Source organism: Centruroides sculpturatus, unplaced genomic scaffold (genome assembly GCF_000671375.1).
Source record: "Centruroides sculpturatus isolate CEXI.00-Female unplaced genomic scaffold, Cexi_2.0 scaffold330, whole genome shotgun sequence".
Lineage (NCBI taxonomy): Eukaryota > Metazoa > Arthropoda > Arachnida > Scorpiones > Buthidae > Centruroides > Centruroides sculpturatus.
In genome coordinates, this window is record NW_019384592.1 from 244,100 (window position 1) to 268,212 (window position 24,113).

General features: G+C 32.5%; 1 protein-coding gene across 1 annotated transcript in view; it reads left to right on the forward strand.

The window, feature by feature from the left end:
• Positions 1 to 24,113, forward strand: part of LOC111624796 — a 48,598-nt gene that overhangs the window by 20,387 nt on the left and 4,098 nt on the right. Inside the window, exons 5-9 of the mRNA XM_023367747.1 lie at positions 3,237 to 3,530; positions 11,421 to 11,558; positions 11,635 to 11,988; positions 21,287 to 21,403; positions 21,530 to 21,958. Of these exons, the coding sequence (XP_023223515.1) occupies positions 3,237 to 3,530; positions 11,421 to 11,558; positions 11,635 to 11,988; positions 21,287 to 21,403; positions 21,530 to 21,958 (1,332 nt within the window). The remainder of the gene's footprint in view (positions 1 to 3,236; positions 3,531 to 11,420; positions 11,559 to 11,634; positions 11,989 to 21,286; positions 21,404 to 21,529; positions 21,959 to 24,113) is intronic.

Consider the following 24,113-nt stretch of genomic DNA (forward strand, 5'->3'; position numbering starts at 1 on the left):
TAGGGCCTGGATGAATGAAGAGATTAATTCATTTAATGCAGCTTCTGGGTGTTAACAAGACTCAGAAGTGACCTCCCGTCTTTGAGGGCCCTTCTGCGTCTTGTTAACACCCAAAAACCGTTAAATTAAAGGACGGAAGATCCCAGAAGGGACTGGGACCTATCCAAATAATCCCTCTGTATGGGTCTGCTATTGACAATAAAAATATAAATTAAAAGGCATATTTTTGACTTTTGAAGGGAAGGGGCCCTACATAGTGCCTTACCTCATCTCTCAGCTCTTTAATACTGGTCATTAATACATTTAACACATCTCCCTCATAATTTTGATATCCCTTAGTGTTCGGCCTTCATTTACACATAAACTACAGTTTAGAGCCTCACGTTTTTTTTTTTTTTTTTAATTTATAACTATGAAGGCTTCTTATAGGTTAGGGACACCATAAGGTCCTATTAATGTTATTTATACTATTATTACGAGGCCATATCTATGGTTTTGTAGAGAAAATTCTCCTGTTTGTTAGTAATTAAAGATTTAATAGTGTCATGTACAGTACATGAAATTAGGCATAGATACTGATCTTGAATGTTCTGGTTTTCCTGGTGAAAGGGTTCTTGATATACTCGTGACATTTTCCTCGGGAAATTACTTTAAAACTAAGGAAAGTCTAGCAAATTTAGAACATTTTACACTACATCTCAACACTAGAAAAATCTCGGTCTTTCCTGTAATGTCTACTGAATAATTATAGAGTATTATTATTATATTTTTAGAGAATATTTCTAATTTTCTAGAAAATATGTCTACACAAAGCCTGAGAGATGTGAGAGGTCTTGCAACTCTACGAGGCCTTACTCCTCCCCAAATTCTATAAAAGTAAAGCGGATAAACAGAATTTGCATCGCTTTTTTACACAAAAAACGAAATTTTGGGGCTCGTTTGTGTCTGGGGCTCTACCAAACGGAAGTAATTTGAATACGGGGTTGTATTTTACATGATTTTAAGTAATTTTATTGTCATTATTGTCATCGAGTCTTTGTTTTCATCCATACTAATTGCTATCATCACCTTTAAAGTATTCAGATTGGTTCGGGATATATCAAGCAGAAGGGGCCATATCTCCCGAATTAATGGTTGAATTTTTCTAAAATTTTCCTAATTCCTTAACCTCTGTGGAAAGTTTCGGAAATTTTTGACCAATGACACGGGAGTTATTACGCTTCAAAATGGGCGAAGAATTCGTGCACCCCCATACACATTAGAGGAAAAACCTCCGAATCTTTTGCATTTCTCGACGTTTCGAGGTCTCCGAGTCCAAAAAAACGCCAAATTACGCAATTTTAACCCCTAAAAACTGTAATAATTAAAAAGGAAAGAATTAAAAAACGGGTTTAAGTTCACGAAAATCATTTACAGGATGAAGTTTAGGGCGTCGAAATCGATCCTGTGGAACGGGATAAAGTTTAAACCTCGTAAAACGTGCAGAATTTCGCAATTTCGCATGAAATTTCGGCAGAAAATTCCCCGACGGAACTGCAAACGATATAAATTTTTTTCCAGGGAGTAAAAATACTTAAAATATTTCGCTACTTCCATTCGAATTAACGGGTTTAGAATACAAAAACACGATACAAAGTTAAATTTCGCAATGTTCGTAGGAAATTTCGACGCCCAAAAAAAGGCGTAATGTTAAACAACGCCTTCTCACGATTGACTTTTTAAAGAAAGCGTTTTTTCCTCCCCCCACCGTGTTTTTTTTACTCATGTCTGACGTCACGCGCCCGTCACGTGACCCAAAACGTAGTACGAAATTCGGTACTTCACGAGACACTTCAAGGATCGGATTTTCGCACGTTTTTCGAAAGTTAGAAGGGAAAATATCCCGTGTTTAACGTTCGTTTCACCGCTCTTAACCGGTTCACGTGCGACGTTTTAGGTAACCTCATTAATGTAGGTCGGTGCGGGGCCAAGGATAGAAAAAAAAAACACACAAACACACGAAAATTAATAATAAAATAAAACAATGAACGTTATGGGAATGAAGTAAGGATAATAATCGATCGTCTCGATTATTTTTAACCCATTTTCTTGTCTCCTACGTGTGAACTTCACCCCTAAACAGGCAGCGTGGGAAATTAAGGTGGGGTTTGGGTGAAATTTACAAAGGGGAAATCGTTTGTTGCCGCGTGATTTCGACTTTCTTTTTAACAGCCTTGGCCCGCATCTACATCTGGAAAATTAGGGACTAAAATAACACGGGATTTTTCGTTGCCTCTTCCTATCTTTCCCATTGTATAGACATGTAAATTTAGGCCTATAACTCGAATTACATGTGTCAAAATTAAGGTTTTTTGTTACTGAGAAAACGGTAGCTTCCTCTTTAATGTGAGTGTAATGCGTATGATGAGGTGTGAGTGAATATGCAACCGATTTAACATACATTTTCTATTGTTTTGATGCGTGAGAGCTTCTTTTGTGCATCTGTGATATTTTAATTTATTGTTACGCCCTTTACGCCAGTTTCTATTGTTTATAGAAATTAATAAAAGTTATTTTGTTATGTTTTAGAAGATTTTTCATACGAATAATGAAGAAATTTATGCAAGGTTTTGCTTAAGAAAGAGATATGGTGCTTAAAAAGGGTTGAAATGTTAGTGATTTTTCGCGCAGTTTACTTCGTAAATATCCGCTTTTGAATCTATAAAATCTACAAACTTTCATATTTTTACAGGTTTTATGACACATAAAAATTTACGAAAAGCAATAAATAGGATCAAGTTCTGTAAATACGTATAAAAAAGTATATAGATATTTACTATATAGTTCAAGGTTTCTCAACCAGTAGGTCGCGATCTACAAATTTACAAGCAATTTTTCTGGATAATAACGTGTTCGATTTTTACTTTTCATGTTAAAAAAATCTATAAAAAATATACAATTTGGCCTCTAAAATTAAAGCCTTTGTACAGAATTGTACGCTGATAAAACTACAAATTAAACTTTAGTATAACGTGATAAAATAGTAAAGTCTTCGACGTTACGTAAATGAAATTCTATTGTATAAAACTCGAAAATATCTTCAGAAATGTATTAAATTACGTAAATAATTATTTAGAATTAGGCTATTTTGTATAATTTTAAGTTTACGATCAATTAATTATAATAATGGTAACTTTATATACCAATTAATCTACATGTCAAAAGGGATGATTAATATATGAATTTTCTCTTTACAGCCCTACGGCAACATAAAATACAGTTATACCTTACAAACCGGAAACAGCAAGGTACAATTTCGTCAGGAAGAACCGAATAAACGTCTCCCGCCTATAGCTCCACCGCCCTTGATATACCGTCCAGTCTTCGGTTTTGGTGGTTTTCGACCCTTACAATACAGGCCCATATTTCTGCAGATAATTCAACCGCGAGCTCTGGTACTCGAACCCAGTGCCACAGCAAATGGAGCGGTTACCAAACGTATAACCAGAGCGAAACCTGCGGAAGCGGACAAAGAAAAACTGTCAAGAATCGTAAAAATTGACAAAGGTCACGTCCCGCGATACCCAATTATACACAAGTTAGATCAAAGAACACTTTATTCTCACGGTCACCTTTACTCCGACGACCCCCTGGCCGGATATTACGTCGGATAATTCTTATAATTACAACAGAGCCATGAGTTATAACGAGAACAGACCTTATAAAACGACCAAAAAACAAATTTATCTTCCTATTCAGCTACCATTTTTTTATTATTTTTTTAAAAATAAGTATTTTGAGTAGTTTATAAATATTTTTATGTATAGTTAATTAGTCTTTTACGGGAATAAATTATTGAATTTTTTAAAAAATGTGTCGAAATACTGCTTTAAAACATTCATTTTCAACGTCATTGCTAGCTGTTTAAGTGCGCGTTATACACGGTTAGATCGATTAAACGTGTTAAAATAATTAATTTTCTTTAAGGAACGAATGTATAAATGGATTTTATGTAAGAAAACACTAAAAATATTTCATTTTAAACATTTATAACCTTAATTTTCGAATCTTAAATCAATTTAAGCCTTACTTTTCGACACGTAAAAGCTAGATTTTTGTATCTGTAATTAAATTAAAGCCTTCTTATCAGATTTGAGAATTAAATTTTTATATTATTCAAGATTAATTTAGAAAGAAATATACATATATATATTTATTTTGAATTTTAAAAAACCAGTTTTTGTATTGAAACAGGTCAAAGAATAACCAACGTGACCAGAAAGACGTCCATAGTTAAAAACGTTGGCCACTTCGTGAGAGTTTGTTGTGTTAATTCAATTAGTTAAACCTTTCGGGAGTTTATTTCCGGGGTATTTCTTTTAAATTTTCTTTCCTCTTAACTGCCTTTCTCGTGTAATTCGGATTTTCTGATCCCTTCACCTCTCCATGACACATTTAGCATCTTACCTATTATCCGGATGAATCGAGTGAAGAACTGGATTAAACCGTGAAAAAACACGATTATTTCCATATTCTGTGAATAAATTACTGTGAAAATTTACAGTTTATTGTGTTAAAATTCATGATTTTATTTTCTTGTATAGGAAGGATCCTTACTGATAGGAAGGTGAAGTAAATGACATTGTTATCCTGAACTCATTTAAGTGTGATGCGGAAAATATTGTAAACATGATAACGATTAACATATCCATCAAGTTAAGTGACAGCATTCGTGTATACTCTTAATATCACGCACAAAACTTTACTTAACAAAATATACACTATACTGTCAAGCTTTTATAAGATATATCCATAAATATTTACGGATTTTACGGACATTTTTAAGGTTTATCCATAAATATTTGCGTATTTTATGAACATCTTTAAGATTTATCATCGTTACATCGAAGATAAATAAATTATAACAATATTTAGGGCAGATAAAACACGAGTAAAGGGTTTTAAAAACGTTTTAGCAAACACGAAAATCGTTTTTGAGCGTGACAAACGTATAAATTTTGCACATTTTCTTGTTAGAAAATGGTAAAGTTCGTCCCTATTTTTCTAGTGATATATTTCTTGTAAATGGCCAAATGTAACTAGGACATGGATGATGCAGTGTTTCAGACTTTATACTACGATTGGGCCGCGCCCTTTCGTGAAAGAAAGGAGGTTATGGTAACAAATTGTATGTTTTATCGCTAAAGAATCGTGTTTCGAAGGTGGAGTTTCAGTTTAAACCCTTATAAACATCCCCCCCGACACTGCAGAATGATATAAGAAATCAAGGACGTAATTCCGCTTTGTCATCGGGGGAAGGGAAAGAAGAAATTCTGTGTTGCTTGACACATTCCTTTTATTAGATTTTTGATTAAATTACTGGTTTTTATGTGCGACAATGGATTTTTAATTATACGGGGGATAGGGGAAAAAAGGGGAAAAATTCTTGCAAACGTGGAGGATTTTGTGGTCATTTCCGGTTGAATTTTCTTGTAGGATTAACCGAAAAATGCTGTAGACAGATAAATTAAGCTGTGCGAATTTAACGAATTTAGAATAATAAGGGAGAGATGCCATCTTGGGGTGATATGCCCCATCTTCGATTTAGCTGGGAATTAATATCGACTGTTGGAAACTGTGATATAAAATTGACATTTAACCGCTTTATTTTCATATAAGAACCGATTTATAGCTTGTGGAATGCGGGAAAGTTGCTCCGAGATGATTATTTTTGCTGATCTTAAGGGTATATTTCCTGCACTTTTCTTATTAACAACAGAAGGGAAAGAAGTTAAAAATCACGTCGTTTTAATGATAAATAAGTAATAGTTAATTAATTAATTGAGCTGTACAAATTTGTTGGATTTAGAATGACGAGGGAGAGATGCTCCCTTGGGTGAGGTACCAAATGTTAGCATTAAGTTTAGCATTAAAATAATTGGCACAGCTGGAAACTATAATATAAAATTGGCATTTAAAGGCTTTATTTTCGTACAAGAACGAATTTTTGGCTTGTGAAGTGCGAGAAAGATGCCCTAACAGATCATTTTTGCTAATCTTAGGGGTATCTCTTCTGCACTTTTCTACTAACAACCGAGGTAAAAAGATTAAAAATGGTGTCGTTTTAACGATAAATATTAAAACAAAATAAAAAATATGATTTATTTTGATTTAAAATCGAACAAAACAAGCGAAATTTCACTCATTTTTCTGACGATTTATCATTATTGAGCGCATCCTTATCGGATTTTAATCGACGTAAATAATATTTACAATTATAATTAAGTCAAATTTACATATTAAATATACAGAATCGATAAAAATCTCCATAAAATATGATTCACGAATATGCAAATGAACAACGCACAGTAGCGAAATCTATCGATGATCCATTCCATGATAAAATATGAATTATACAAAGGAGAAAACGATCACGAAACATTTAAAATTCAAGAAAAAATAAGTAAAAATAATAATAACAACAACATTCAAAATGTAAATTGCATCCTGCAATCTAATTATGCAGACAAAGGGAAGATTTATAGAAAGTGAAATTAGTTTTTGCCATTATTCAGTTGGATAAACCCTGTTTTACGAGGGAAAAAATGATAATATCTTTGTATATATGACTAAGAAAATTTATAGTTTAAGTAATTTTTATTTTTAAATTTAAATAAGCTTAAAAAGAAAATATAATAAAAATTTATAGACTGGAATTTCCCGAAGAGTTTCTCCCATTCTCTTACTTTTCGACTGGTTATTTTAGTTTAAACTACTTTTTTTTAATACAAAAATAAGCATTTTTAAATTAATCTGTGGCTTATTTTTTGTTTATTTTATGTATAAAAATTTTATTTTTTAATAAATTAAAATAATTATAAAGATTTTTTAAAAGTCGTATGCTAATTGATCCCGCTTATCATTTTTGTACATTCAAGAGCATCGTTTTGAAGTAAGAGGATGAAAAAATAAAAAATATTTAAAAAATAATAATTTGAAAGTTAAAAAACCTTATAAAGTTAACTTTAAATTAATAAAATTAAATCTCAACTATAATTAAATATATTTTTTAATGGTTTAAATTCAAACAATTGAGCTGAAATTACTAAAAAGCGCCATTTTATCGACTCTTTTCTCGTGGATACAGCGGAAGACATGGCTTGAATAGAACACTTTAGCGGTGTTTTTACAGCGTAGAAGCGTTATTTTGAAGTATAATTTAAGCTGAGGAGCAAGTAAAGATTCATAAGACATCGTTAAACACTCCATCATCTCGGTTTTACATCACGAGAGACTCTTTTGTACGTAAAGAGGAGGGAAGATGGCGTAAGCTGTTATTTTATTTATAATAAAAAGAAATGGTTTACTTAACAGATGTGGTTTAGAAGCTTATAAAAGCTTCCCACAATAACCAGTTATTGGGAACAAGAACGAGCAGGCGGTGTTTAGGGGGTCAAAGGTCAAATATGTGAGTACACTTAAATATAGTCGATCACTCCCACCCATTTTTATACTTTCGACACCGGTGTGACGAGAATGGTACTTTGGAAATTCGAAATTTATTCGGGAAAAAATTCCCCCCATCGTCACAATTAATTTTAATGAAGATAAATGATGAATCGCTCCCAAACGCCAGAAAATATAGCCATTGAATGGCATTAAGCAGCTTCGAATTTAATGGGTTAAACATAATTAAATTTCCATTATGGAATTCTTTTATGGTTACTTTTCGACTCAGTGGGGCTCTTTAGATCCAGAATTGCTAGCGAATTAAGTGTAACGAAGCTGATTTAATGTAAGAATATTTTAAAAAGGAGAATGAAGTGGAAAGGGGGTTATTGGTGCATTTCACTTATTAGCTGTTTTTTTTTTATTGTAAAGAATATAATTTATGATGTCTTCGTCTGTCATTAAGATGTCAGAAATGATTCAGAATAAGTGAAAGTAAAAAAAATAATCAATAAGAGGCCTCGATTCATAAATTAAATGTCGCAAAAGGCATTTCTCTGGCCTGAAGCTGCTCTGAAGTTCCTTCGTGTTGCAAAGTAATTTATTTGCGTTCCTGTTACCGTTTAATTGTTTCAATTGTGTCGTACGAGTTATAGTTTTTTTATATTTCTTTATAAAATATAATATTTAATTAATAAAAATTAAATCAGTGGAATCTCCACTGACGAGGACATAAAAATGGCCATTGTTTAGAGCAATTTTTTTTTGCTTTAAAGAAGCTCTTGAAAAAATGGACGCTATTTAGAGGTGTTCGTTATTGGGAGGTGGCCGTTATCGAAGGTTATTTTCATAAGCAAATTGGATGTTTAGAATTTCTAGAAAAGTGAGAATTCCTTAGTTTTCTACGCGATAAATTCGTACAGAAAATTTATTTTTTCTATTTTAAAAAACTTGTTTAGCATTTTTAAATATCAACTTTACTTCACCTAATTCTGTTGGAAGTTTGAGCGTGTCAGATGAATTGGGATATCCTGAAAGGTTATCGTAGTGTTAGACAGTGGACACGGTTCTTTGCAACTCTTTTGTCTTCATGTTCTCGTTTGACACTTTAATAAAAACGCATTGACATAGTAAAATTATCTTCATTTTATGACAGTTTAGTTACAATTTCGCGTGAATAATGGTTTGTATATTTTTTCCAGTATTATTTTCTCGAAAAAAAATAATCTTGTGTTGTTCTACGTAGCGTAATGATAGGGGGAGTTCTGGTCCTAGTTAATTTATTTTAAAACACTCAACTGCACCCATGCACGATCTTTCGTTCACATTAGCACGCTTTCCACCTACGAGAGCTGTGGCCGTTTTCCTTTTTTTGGAAATCGATAGTCCTTTCACTTTCACGTTAACATCTTCTCTTGGTATTCTGCCATTCGTCTAGTGCAAGGATCGTCAGTTGTACTTCGTGAGCAAGGTCCTTCTAATTTCTGTCGAAAATTAACTTTTATATAATTCCACCCACGTTATCATTTGAGGTCAGACGTTTTATGACGTAACACTGACGTAATTTATGTAGAAAAATGGAGCAAAATCGTGAATTCGTATGAGCAAACTTAAGAGTGAGGTGCAGAGAGATTTTTTTTGGTGTAAATTTTCCTTTTTTTTTTAATGTTTAAGAAAAATATAAAGTTTTGAAAAATACAATGATCATTTTTATTAGTTATACAATAAATATTTTAAATTATTTAATAAATATTAGGCATTGCAATGTACAGGTGCTTCGGAGCAGCTTACAACAAATCTTATGACGTGCTGAGAAATTTTAAGTAGTTTTTCATTTATTTATTTAAATTTTTTTTAAATAAAGAATTTTAATCAAATTAATAATAGTTTTTTCGATTATATAATAAATATATAAATTAATACAGTAAATACTAAGTTTTGCAATGTGGTGGTACTTCAGAGCAGTATATTAAAATTTTTCTTATAAAATAATAGTTACTCTTTATTATTATTTATTTTATATTATTTACTTAAATAGATAAAATGAATAAATAGAGAATAATATTAAATTATATATTTTAATATATTCCCGTGCCCGAGATTAGAATAATGACGAGATATTAATAAAAATTAAGCAAAATTTGTATAAAAATACAATTAATTATATATTTAATACATTGTAATTATATATAAAAATGTGGAAACCCTTGAAAGAGATGTTCCTAAACTAGATATCATACTTTAAATTATATATTTATTCAAATATTCTTTGAATTCTTTATTAATGCAACCTTTGCCGCCTTGTATTCAATATCAAAAAAGTAGAAATTCCACCCATTAAGAGCTGCTCCATTCGGGTGGAAGTGCTTTTAAAATATTTCTAATGTTGACAACTAGTTATCAGTTTTAATATCCGGCTCGGTTTTCTACAATTCATGAGGTTATAAGGTTATTGAAAGTCCTTGTAACCCACGCTCCACGTTCCACCTCATCTATTGAAAGTGAAACCTCTCAATGAAATTTCGCTTGTAATTTTTGTGGTTTTTGTTTAAAAAATGGGACCTAAAAAATGGTTACAGATCATTGACAGCATTCTAAATTGGTGTAGAAGAGAAATTTTATACGCTCTGTTTTGAGCCAACTTTATGGATTGAGAATAACAAACAGGTGTTGTATGGGAACGGATTAAAAACACCTGCAGATGATAGATGACTCACCTTTGCTTTTAGGTAAACGGAAAATTTGGAAAGAGTTGCAGACGTTGTTTACATTAATTTCATACAAATTAAGTAACGTGCGTTACAGCAACGTCACTAACGCCTTAACTCTTTCAACCAGACACAAGAAAACTTTCCCCATCTGATACCATTATTTAAAAATGCTGTCAACATTGTTGCTGGACTTCCCCTAAATTTTTTATATGTTTTCAACCCTAATAATTGCTACCATCACATTTGTCTTCAGATTGATTCGGGTGATATTAAGGGGATGGGCCATACCTCCCTAACCAATGGTCCGATTTTTCTGAAAATTTGTAGAAACATTTCCCCCTAGTACACAAACCTCCCTGCAAAATTTCAGAAAATTTTGGTAAAAGACACAGGAGTTATCGTGCCCCCACACAGCAATATCCATGAATAAAGAAATCCCCCCTGGACGTTTCAGGTTCCCCCAATCCGAAGGTGTAGAAATCTTGAGAAGTCATTTTTTTGCCCGATCGCCACACTCTCCCTCTGTAAAAAAAATTAAAATAATATCTTAAAACTAATTGGTAATAAATTTATACGGTATAAATTTAGTAATTTAAGCATATTAAAATTAAATTAACCACAATAACATTGCTTAAATCGTGCATAGAATATTGATAAAAATCATAAAATAATGAAGAAAATAGTTTTATTTGGGACTTTGTATTCGCTTTTATCTTTCCGAGACATTAGATTAAGCGTGTTATTACTTGTAAAAGGATATAAGTGAAGAAAAACTGGTTAGTTATCTGGAAGAGAAAACTTTCTCCAATTCTCACATACCTCACCAAATGGCCTACATTCGTTGGATATCGCATAAGTCTCTAGACGTGCGCAGACACAGGCGTGTCTTCAACATGACGTAGACCTTGCGGGGGGAAAGTAAACTGAACTGTCACCCAGTTTTCCAACATGGGGAGATGGTTCTTCCCCCTTTCATTCCAGAAAACCATCCCTAAAACGAAGGCGGTAATGATGATACCTGCGTCATCCGAGCCCTATATAAAGTGCTGCTCATCACTCGAAGCATCAGTCTGTCTTCTCGAAAATTTGAGGATTTGTGCAATTCGATACTTCACCCTTAAAAGATGTTTTGGGTAAGCTAATTTCAAACTTAAAACTAAGTTTAAACCGTGCTCCAAATCCAGGTTTAACTTTAATCGTGCTCCAAATTTAATTCATAATTACATTTGGAGCAGGATTTAGAGTAATAATTTAAATTTTTGTTTGTTTTTTTTTTTGTAGATTTGCCTTATTTTAGCCACTGTAATCTGCGCATCGGCTAGAAGCCCTTACGGTGATAACTATCAACCAGCAGCGGCAACTAATGTTGGCGGGGGTTATAGACCTCCTCAACCCGGACGTTTTCGCCCAGATGAGAACGTATGAGAGTAAATTTACATAGCAACGTGTTGCTTTACTATCGCAGGATCTCTAAAATTGTTTTTATGCATTGCAGTACCCTCCCCAACCCTACCAATTCAATTACAACATAGACGATGGCTTCGGCAATCAGCAGTACCGTCAAGAAACGGGTGACCAGAACGGAGCCGTAAAAGGAACTTATGGCTACTACGACGCCAATGGAGTATACAGAAACGTGGATTACGTTGCAGATGCTTATGGATTTAGAGCCACCATTCGCACTAACGAACCGGGTGTAGGCGCAGACAACCCAGCTGACGTCAGCATCGACGCCCAACCACCCCCAGCCGGTCTTCAAGAGAGATATACCAAAGCTGGAGGTGGATACGTTCCACCCCCAAGTTCACATAGAAGACCACCATCACCATCGGGAGGAATCAGAAGGCCAGCATATTAAATAAGTAGGGTCGAAATAGTTCCTGCTACATATCTCTTCAGGAAGAAAGCTGAATCCTCATCGGAGGGCATTATGCGGGTTGTACGCACAATGTCTACAAGATGCCATCTTTAAAGGGGTATTACATTAGCGTTTCTGCTGCTGTAGGTATGAGGCATTTCGGGATTTCGCATTATGTATGTAATTTGTCAAGTCGCCTGGAAATATTAACTGTGTAAAGCACTTGTTTTGTTGCATTACCATTAAAAAGAAAAAAAATTGATTGTTAGTAAAAATTTGTGTTCAGTTCTATAATTAACACCATTTAAGATATTACTAAAATTTTAATTTTAATGTATTTTCATGTATTCATAATTTAATTCGCGAATATTTAAATTATTAAATTTTATAGATAAATCTTTAAATTTAAGGTTTAAAATTCGATTATTTAATTAAATAAGCAAAAGGTTTGCCTGAATTTTATATTATTTTACTTTAAAAAGAGCTAGAAAGTGGCATAAGATACACATAAACAATACATAAAAGTATTGATATTAACCTAAGCTTGTTAAAGAGAATCGTGATAGAAAGGTCAAAACTATTATGATTATTATTATTATAAAAAGAGTAATTTGTTTTATCACGGTAAAAATATGTTAAAGTAGGTTATGTAGACAATGAAATTTATAAAATACAAGTTTAAAAAAATATAAAATATACAATAAACAATAAAAGATATCGCCATCTCGATACAACGATACAAAATGGTTTTCTGTTAAATGATGTTATTTAGTTAAATATTTTGATTTTTACATTGTTTACACAATATCAATCTAGGAATTGTTGTTTTCATTATTATCAACATTATAAATGGTTATAGAATGATTTATTAATCATCTATAACGTCTACAGTACTATCAATATGCCTACATTTATAACTTAAATATTATGTCTTACTATTAAAATTATATTAATCAATAGATTATTATAAAATATAAAAGCTCACAGTATAAAAAATCATAATATAGAGAATTTAAATGTATTTATTAGCTTAGAGTAGGCTCAATTTTGCCCGCTATGTTCGCCTCATCTGTAATGAGGCTATCAGAATTAGAGCCATACTTACATGCATACTTTTGGGCGGTAAATTATTGTGAAGACCTCTTTAAAAATATCAGAATCCGAATAATATTCTTATCTTAAATAAGGATATCTCGATTTATTCTTGCATCCAAGCCCAAGAATCTTTGCATGATTTTGATATTTGCTTGATTCACCTACTTCCAGGGCCGCTTAAACCTTAGGTTTCGTTTACAATTTTTCTTCATACGTCTCAAATTGTTACCGTTTCCTCTCCTCATTCCAATCGTTTTAAGTCCGCGGTCACGTCATCTTTCCACCTGAGTCTTGGCCTTCCTCCTGGTCCGGTTCCAATAATATTGGCTCTATAGACTAGCCGTTCTTCCTGAGGACATGTCCAACCAACTGTAATGTTCTACTTTATTGTAATCTTTAGTAGTAAAATTAGTGTGTATTTGTCAAAATTAATTTAATTGGTGGCTCAGAGCCCCAAACTAGTGCTTACTGATATATGTATGACCTGATCAAATTAGATGACGAATGAGAAAGAAAGGTGAATTATATGAGTAATTTAATAAAAATTACTTGTAAAAATCATTGAATTTCGAGTTTGAAGCATTTAAATCATGTTGAAATTTTTGAAAAATTGCAAAGATTCTGTGAAGATTCTGGGTTCGAATCCCGCCTTGAATCGGAAACCCCGAAACTTAGATGAAATTCCGTGCCATAAAAGGAATTTTATTATTATTATTATTATTAGAATGTTAAATTCTGTTTATTTTATTAGATTATATTTACAAAATTTTACAGAATATTATATTTGTTTTATTTAAAAAAACTTAAATTGCTTACTAAGTAAAAAATAGAAACAAATTTTTAATTATCGTTAAAAATGACATTATAATATATGAAAAATATTAAAAAATTAAAATATAAATTAACTTTAAATACATAATAATATTATTAACTGTAATTAATTAGTTTTAAATTCAAAAATAATATTTTATTATTAAACTTATTTAAATTTAAGAAATATATATACTGTATAAATTTTTGTAGGCCTATTCGTAAAAATGGCGACGTCGCCATCTAGCGTAATATATGAAAAACAATTATTAAAAATAAAAAAAAACAGACGATAATATTTTTTAAAAATAGAATAAAATAAAATAAGAACATATTTGAATATGAAACAATGTTTAAGAGTGAATAAAATTATAAATGCAATTAAAAATTTTCTTTTAATTTGAATTAAAATATAATGAGGAAATAAACTTTTAACATTTTCATCAATAGGGAGCGCTATTCAAAAATTTCTAATTAACATTTTAAAATAATAATATTTCTTTTATGCCGAATTTGATTATTCTTTTATTCGATTATTTTAAATGTTTAATTAAATAATAATAATATAATAAAAATTTTCTGGCAGATGTTGAATTTAATAAAAACGTGAATCGCGGATTTAGGTCACATGAACAATGAAAGGACATAAATTGCTAATTATTAGGTCTAAAAAGATGTTTTATATATTGCTTAGTATTTCTATAAATTAAACGATTAATTTCCTTTTTCTTTTTTTCTACTCAGTTATTCTTGAACTTTCCTCGATTGGATGTAGGACATTAGTAAACACCCAGGCTTGGAATGTCCATTATGGTTTTGAAATTGGAAGTTTTATGAGGCGCGGTCTCTCTACGACCTTGTTAAGGTCGTTCGTAACGGGCTCGAATTCCTCGAGGGGTTAAAAAATTCACTGATTACGTTTTAACATGGCTTCCAAGTAACCTATCGGCTTATCGCTGGTGGATTCAGGTTCGAATCTAATGTGGATCCTTATGATTTATCGTTGATAGGAGCTTTTTTCCGCCTTAATTCATGATACTGACTCCGTAGTGGGACTGGTTCTTTATAAATAAGCGAAAATTGGGCCTGTATGTAACCTATAATACGATGCTAGCCAACTGAAAATTTAGACAATCTAGGCTCGTGTTATGTGGATTATATGTTCCTTTGGGCACAACAATCATCTGATATGTTATATCCTTACTTGGATACGATCGTATATGTCCAAATAGAGAGGCATGTGAATATATTTGTGAATTAAACCGCAACATTGGTCGTGGTTCGCGCCTGACCAACGGGCTGCCCGGGTGGAGTTTACTTTTTTTTTTTATGTATCTAACACCTAGATAGAGGCCAGTTTTCCATCGAAAGTCTTCCCTCAAGGCATCCCCTTGGCAGATTGCTCTCGTGTGTTGCATTACCTATTCATAGCAATCAACCAAATCTTAATTAAAACATTCTAAATTTGAGTACAGTTGTATTGAAAATTTTAATTAATACTCCTAAATTCATACCAAAAAATTCTTGTAACTATTTGTTACAATTACGCTTACGTCATTTATTGCAATGGAGCATAAGAAGGGGCTCGAAGTAGCCAGAAATCTGCGATTGTTTCTCCCCAAAAGCCATAAAAAACACTAAATTTTCAGACCCTCCTATGTCTAACGGTTCCAAAACTTGAGTCTGCTGACTACAATCGAATTTAAAATTTTGAAGCTATAAGCTGTGAAATATAACAGGTCCTCTCTCCACTTACCATTTCTGTATATTGAGGCCCTAAATTACTGCTTTAATTTATGTGTTATGCGGCCCTGTTGCTGGCACGTCCCTTTATCTGGGTATACAGTTGAATATAAAGCTGCAAAACTACATTAAATAATTTTAGAGCATGTTTAAACTTTTTTATTATTATAACACTTTATACTCTCTACGTGCAAATTTTATTAAAGTATGAGAAATTCAATTTAACGAGCAAACGATCTAATTCATTCAGCTTATATATTTGACGATGATGAAGTATAACTCGAGGGCGTGATCGAAAAATTAAATAAATACAGGTCACAGTCCCTGGAGGAATGACAACATTTTTAAAAAATGGCGAACAAACAATACGCCCGCAGCTAATGAGGAAAAAAAAAGATGAGGAAACTCCAAAGGATTCAAGGTTAATTCTCCAGTGAAAGTTGTTAATTCTCACAAAGGAAGAATGGAAAATTAATTTTATATCTAATTAGGTTATCGATAGAGTAAAATAATACCCCATAACTTCACCTTTAAGTTCTCACTTTCACTCGGGTGTAATAATGATGGATGGATCGATATTAAGTAGAGCATCTGAGGTTTGGAAAATATTCAGCAAAAAGGGGCCCTCCATCAACAGGAGGCTCCAAACCTATCGTTTTATAAACTCGTTATTGTAATAAGAATATCGAAATTTAAATTTGGGCCATATCTAGAAATCCTGATTGCCGGCACGGTTCAGGAGCAGGGTGCAATGGTGCCATACATTACACCCGTCAAAGAAACTCGGACGAGAATTTCCCAAAAATTTCTCCACAGAAAATTGTTTGAAGTCGACACTGTACGTGTGGCCTCCTCCTAATTCAAATTTGCCTGAGCTCCCACCGAGCTACTGGGAATATTTTCAAAAAATTTCTTAAGAAATCCCGTTCTATCAGCTGTTATCCTTTTGAAAATGATTTTTCTATTGTTTTCTCCTTGTAAACGCGAATTGGAAGTTGCATAAAGATAACCTAAATATCGTAGAGAAAGAGTTTGCTTGTTGCCTTGCCTACACGAATTGACTCATGAACTCACAATGTGTTCGGTCCCATAGAATAATGTAAATTTTTCCTCGGGGGGATCTTTGACTTGATGCTGATTTATGAACAATATGAGTAGAATTAGGCTATAATACGAAGTTTTCTCTTCCTGAATTTTACATATTATTATTATGCAAATTAATTCAATTCCTTCATTGAAAGTGGGATTCTTTCAATGAGGAAAAGTGTGTTGCATTTTTAATTGCATATTTTGTTATAATTAAATATCTTTATAGATTTTAATTATAGATAATATTTTAAGATATTTAATATGAAATTAGGGAAGGGTGCAAGAGTTTAAACATTTGTAATTTTAATGTATAGTGCAACAATCCCTAATTCTTTAAGATTAATGATTGAGTTGAGGGTTGTTGCGAGCTTTACATTTGAGTATTAATTCTCTAAATTTAAGAAAATTAAAGCTTAAACTTCTTAAATGTCTTTAAATTCCGATATAAGCCCAGCAACTGACCAAATTAACCTTTCTATCAGTGATTTTTGCATTAGTTATTTTATCAGGCTATGTTTATGTGGATGGGTTTCTGCATTAAATTAAAGAAAATGTAATGTAATATGGTAAATATATATTTTATATGAGCTCATAGCAACATTTAATCAGGTTCCTGTGTAAGTTCAATCACTCCTTTCATACATACAGCACTTTTATTCTCTCTCTTACAAAAGTATAGGCTTTTCTGATGGACTTTTTATACAGAAATCGGAATTTTAAATAGAGCAAAGCTACTATTTTGACCATTCACGAATTTGAAATTATTTTAAAAAGAATTTCCCCCCAAACAAATGTCCATTAAGCAGTCTATAGGCGAATAACCATTGTGTTCAAGTTTTGCTAGCAAAAATATTATTTAGGTCGGAGTCGGTGCCTAAGCTATTAATCACTTTTAAGTAACCGGACTGCTTAATTTGCATATAATCTATCCAAATATGGTCATTCTTACAGAAATTTCGAATTTTCCCGCATTTTTTCATCTGTCTTAACTCTCTGTATCGAGTAGAGAAGCCGCGACTCTTTCTCAAAGGACATTGTTGAAGGTCGTAAACCCATGTTAACGACCTTCGTTAAAGGACATTGGTTCTTATGCAATTCTTCTTATTCAATCCGTTTAATAAAATAAAAGGTATTTTTATCGATTGCGCTTCTGTTATTAAATCATAAGCAGAATTCTCACAGTTTTCTCTTTTCAATGTGCCATTATGCAACGTTATTACGGTGATTTTTTCTGTTTAAAACTTCTGAAATACCGTATAATAATTTTAAAATTATTATGCTTAAGTTTCTGGCGGATTATATATAAAGGAATTTACATTTATTCTTAACAATATTCCCTTATAAAAAACAACAAAAGACATTCAAACTCCAATATTTAACGAAAAATAAAAAAAGAACACGAAAGAAAGCATGCAATATGCAATAAAATATAATTTAAATTAGTAAAAATATAATTTTAAATAAAAATTTGCTTTACGTATGCAAAAATTGCATACGTAAAGCAAATTTTACACTCTTTCTTGCATACCTTTTATTAAATATGAAAGTTTGAATACCCCAAACAAACACAGTATCTCACAAAGAGGTGAATATACTAAATAACTGCTAGAATTATACATAAATACAGCATAAATATTTCATCCTTATACACGTAAACTATATTAATAGATACGTAAGATGCACGAGAACACGTACGCATCCTAAATGCACGAGAAAAAAAGTCAGAAAGGGATGAAGAAGATCACACGTGCAGCATCCTCTATGACGTCTCCAATATAAGAATATTGATCAGATAAAATGCGATAAGAGAAAGAATAATTTATAAAATATAATAAAACAATATCAATTCTTACAATTTATTGTTATTATTTAAATTTTTTTGTTTTTTATTTCGCATAAATGCCACATTGTTTCACTTCTCTCTCCCCCACGTAAACAATCGTTTATCCTTCGACCGATATAATGAGTAGTTTTTTGTTTCATAATCTCAATTATATCTTCTTATCAAGAAAACATAGAGAACAATCCGTGTTGAACACAATTTATTGTTAAAACATTATGCAGTGTCAAATGTGTCAACGTGTCATAAGCATCTAAATGACGCTCGATCTCCTTTTTACTCTCGTCGAAATTTTTAATTATTCAAATGTCGCCCACGTTTTTTACGTTATTAATATATTAATGGACCCTCCTGACTTTAATTTACGAAAATAATAATTACAATTTAACTTGTCAAACATGTTATTTATTTATTTATTTATTTTATCACTTAAAGGTTAATTCACGAGCGATGGAAACTTTATACAAACTTATAAACCCTTTTTACTTATTGGCAAATTAAGTTTGGTCGTTGAATATATTAAAATTGAGAGTAATTTACGTACCGGGGGTCGGCAAGCCTTTATGATAGGGCCTCGTATACGTGGGGGGCCCACGTAATTGTCTTTTACGTAAAGAAGCGTGACACGAATTGAATAATGAGAATGAACACGACAAGAAGGACGGGGTCAGTAGGATAATTTAGTAGGGCCCCCGACTAGGAGGGGCCCCTGAATTTAGTTTTTTTTAAATGACTAAATTCGATTCGTGTCGTGTAAAGACACTGGGCGCGTGAATCGAATGATAAATGAATAGGCCAATTAGTATGGTCTTTTACTAGGGCCTTGGACATAGAAGTTTCTCAGAATATATTAACGTAAAGCTTCTTTTGATAAATGGCAAAAAAATATTGATTTTTTTTGTTTTTTCCATATAATTGTTTGTCTTTCGGAGACTGGTCTGGGCCCCATTCCAACTCTCTCAGGCCCTAATATGAGTCGTACGTTTATCATCTCAGAAACCATTCATTTTCTATTGTTATCGATTGATCAATTAATACTATAACAAGGTCAAGTTAGATGATGCAATCTCTTGTAACATAGGGTGGCCCAAAAATCGGTTAACCGTCGTAAAACTCGGCTGCAATTAACTAATTACACAAATGATTTAACTGTACCTTTATTAATTTTGTAAAAAAAAAAAAAAAAAAAAACACGCCGTTCTAAATCCGGGTACACCTGCAATTTTTGCCCACAGACTACCTGAAACACAGGCATTGAAACTCGGTTAACTGACCTTTAGGCCGGTCTTGTGTTTTCAAATATTGTATAATACTACGCTGTTATTTCTTATATAATATTTGAAGACAAGCTTTCATTTGTAATTTAGAAGCATTTTAAGATGCTCGCTTCTATAAGAATGCATGCTTTAGATAAAAAATTTAGTGCCTTCAGGCTTGTTTTATGCTTTATAATTTTTTTAATATTTAAAAATAAAATAAAATAAAGATATTAAAGACTTTTAAGCATAATTCCTTTTTTTCCTGAGATTTTTTTCCTTTTAAAAATGATTGTAAATTCCCGGAAAATGAGGAAGTTTATCCGAGCAAACACGCGCGAGACTGATGCTAATTTTTGGAAGAAAGAGCTAATTCATGGGAAAATAAACTCTAAATTAACTAATATTTTGTAACAGAAGGTTGCATAACCCCTTCGTCTGGAGAATTTTCTATTGTTTACAGATTTTGAAATGATATTTCACAATTTTCTGTAACACACGTCCTTGTATGCAATTCCATATAGGAATTTTTCACCCCCTTTTTTTTCTATGCGTTTAATTTAAATTTAAACGCTTTTACCCGAAAATTAGCAAAGGAAAATCACAGAAAAAATGTTAATTAATCTTATGACTGGTTTCATAGAAAATTATTTTAACAATTCTTAATCGATTCGGAGGTGTTACCGACATAATTATTAATATTAAAATTCTTTACGATTGCTTAAATTTATGAGTCGAAAGATGTGATGGAATGTAAATTTGCTATGAATATCTTAAGCCAAATCACATAAATCACCATCCCTACAACACAAACTTTCTCTGTCGAGCCTCCGAGCAATGCTAAGGGCACTCTTTAGCCTACTTAACCAGGCATTTACACTCTGTTAATCGAGGCAACCTCCGATGTTACCCCACCTTTACCCACTAGTAGGTGGAGAGGAAACACCCTGCTTTACTTCTGCAATTGTCTGGATCTATTGTTTGTTCTGGGTGAAAGTATGCGGCCGATTGAAAAGATACCACGCGCAAAAAAAAAATTAAAAATTAAAAAAGAAGGGGAGGATTCGGAACTATGTCCTCAGCTTGTCACTTTCCACGAAACGGATGACTAGTTAGAGATGTCATACTTTTTTTTTCATTGTCACTTGTCATTGGAACAGGGTCGAGGTGACACACATTTCTTATCCTGCGCGTTCCACCCTTCATAGACCGAGCCGTACCCCTAGGCAAGGGAGGAGAAGAGGGAGGGTGCAAATTCGAATGGTAAGGGGAGGTGCAGAAATTCGGGATTTCGCTATATAAGCCGACGATTTCTTGGTTAGCTCAGAGTCGAAGCAAACAACCAACAACAAACATGCTTAAGGTAAGCAGCTCTCTTCAATCTGAAGGGATAGTTGAAGAATTCAATTCAATTAACTTTTACTTTAATGTCTTCGATTTTATTACAATTATTTAGGTAGCCGTGCTATTCTCCATTATTGCCTACACTTTGGCAGGATATTTATATAAGGCACCAGTGGTTTACAAACCGGCACCGTACGTAGCCAAACCCTTCTACGCTCCTGCACCTTATGTAAGTATGGTTAAGATGTTGAGGATCATCATCAATGCGCTTCGATAGTTAATAGTAGCTTAAATTTAAGCAATTTTAAAGATTTATTCTTATAATTAGACAATGAATTATATTAATTTTGTACAGTACGAGAAACCCAAACCGTACGATTTCGGATATGAAACCGTTGATGAATTTGGCAGCAAGCAACACAGACAGGAAACTGGTGATGGTGCCGGTGGAGTAACAGGAAGCTACGGTTACGTCGATCCTTGGGGCATCTACCGTCAAGTAGATTACATTGCTGATGAATTAGGATACAGAGCTACAGTTAAGACCAACGAACCAGGAACCGCCAACCAAAACCCAGCCGCTGTCAACGTTGTTGCAGACCCAGTCCCAGCTCCCGCACCACCCCCGAAAGTATACGTTAAGCCCGTTGTTCCAGTAGTCAAGAAGGTAGTAGCCGCAGCACCTTACTACCCCCCACCCCCACCCCATCCCTATGGCCCATACCCAGGACCAGTGGTTAAGGCTGTAGCACCCGTCTATGCCGGACCAGTTGTAAAGAAGATCGTATATTAAGGACTATAAGGGACTATGGATATTTGTAGTATAATTATATAAAATATACATATATATATAAATAAGTTATTCTATGTATTTTTCTGGCATCCGCTTGCTTCTGAGAAGTGAGTAGCTATTTATCCTATTGTATCGTATGCATCGCTTGTAGCTGTACTGTATCTGCATATGCCTTGTAATAAATGTAAATTTTTATCATACAAACTCAATCTTCACCTTTTTCCATATTCTAGACATGCTATTAATTCAAAAAATACCATTATTTATGAGAAAATCCCATTGAAATGAATTCTGACACTAGAAACGTCGCGAGAATGCATGATGAATTCCGCTTTATACACGCCTTAATCCTTAATTTTATACCTCAGAAACGATCAAAATTGATTTTTTTCAACGTGTTACAAAATATAAAATAATTTAAAACGCTATTTTACACTATAAATCTTTAGAAAATCCTTCAAAGAACACCGTACAAAGTAATTAGACGTGTTGCGCCGTATTAATAAGTGGTTGATAAGATAATAGCCGTTGTGTTCTACTTAAAAAATCTTTTAAACACTATAAAATAAGATCAGAATAAACAAGAGGACCTATATCCAAAGACAAATATTACATTGAATTTAAAACGTGCCCTCATATTTATGTTACATAATATCGAAAACTCGTTTGAGTTATACAATAAAATGTGTAACACTGAGTAATACAATACGTTTCACTCCCCACCTGTTATGGTAAAATACGATTTATCTAGTCTATTGTTGACCAGAGACACACCTGTTTCACCTGTTATAATTCTAAGAACAACTAAGAGCGAAATTTATTGTTAGAAAATGAAGTAGAATAATTGCTATTCCATGACAATTTACTACATAAAATAAGGGCTATTGAAGGCATTTTATACTTATCAATTTCATGAGTATTAGAGCAATTCAAGATTTATGAGGTTTCTTACAAAACAGGAACGTATCCATCAAATTTTTATAATTTCTTTTTTATTTTTAAAAAATTATTTTAACTCGTATCTTCAGAAAAACTAGTTTAATAAAATGTCATATAACTGAGCTTATCGATAAAGGAACCTCTCTAATTTTTTGCTCACCTCTCAGAGGATAATGAGAAAATATCAAGAGTCACTTTCGTCTCTGACGAAATTGTTCTGGTCGATCATTAACCTCTATAGTTTACTTTTAAATAAGTGTAATTATCTAAGGGTTGTTTATATTCTTCTTTTCTTTATGGTTTGTACGGAAGAAGTGAGTTTCCATGTTGATCTAGCGTGTAAAACATACTAAAGAACACTTTTTCTTTAACATATTTGCATTTTTTAATGTGCAAAGTTACACGTGTTCTAGATTTATTTCATACTTCTAATGGGCTAAATTTTGTAATTTAATCCTTCATTTTGTATGAAATATGTAAATTATGTACCGTATACATATTTTAATATGTAAAAAGAGATAAAAATGAAATGAATGCAGGCATAAAATTAATAGAAATTTAGATTTTAGGTGATGGTAACAAGTGACAAGGTTATCTGACCTGAGAAGGATAGAAGTTTAATGCCTCTTACTAAGTGAAATTAATGAAAAAATCATGCACAGCATATAAAAAAACCTTTTATCCTTCGATTATTAATCATTTTTCTTAAGTGTAATATAGTAAAATTAGTTTTATAAGGGCACGAATTTTTTGAATCGTGATATTTTAAGACGAGACATTAATAAAATGAATGGAGGTAGGCGCACTTATAATATGGGGGAAGTGTATGGTAGATAAGCAATTAACTATCTTTAAAAATTTAACTAGATCATTATCGATTTAACAGCCTCACTCGTAAGTTTGTAGAACCTATTCTCGCTTTTAAAAAATGCTCTTCCTAATTCTCATCCCCTCCAAGTTATAAAGAATGACAATTATTAATATTGTCATTCATTCGATCCCCCTTCGACATTCATTACACAAGAATACTTACGTAAACAGTATTTTGACGAGGTCGAAACTTCGTGACATCGTGTCATTGACTCACAACATGCAAAATTTTGCTCTACTTTTTCTCTTATATTTTATTTTAATATAAACAAAATCTTTTACAGACTTTCATTATCGACCTACTTTTGCATAATTTTGGGATTCTATTTCCGGAATG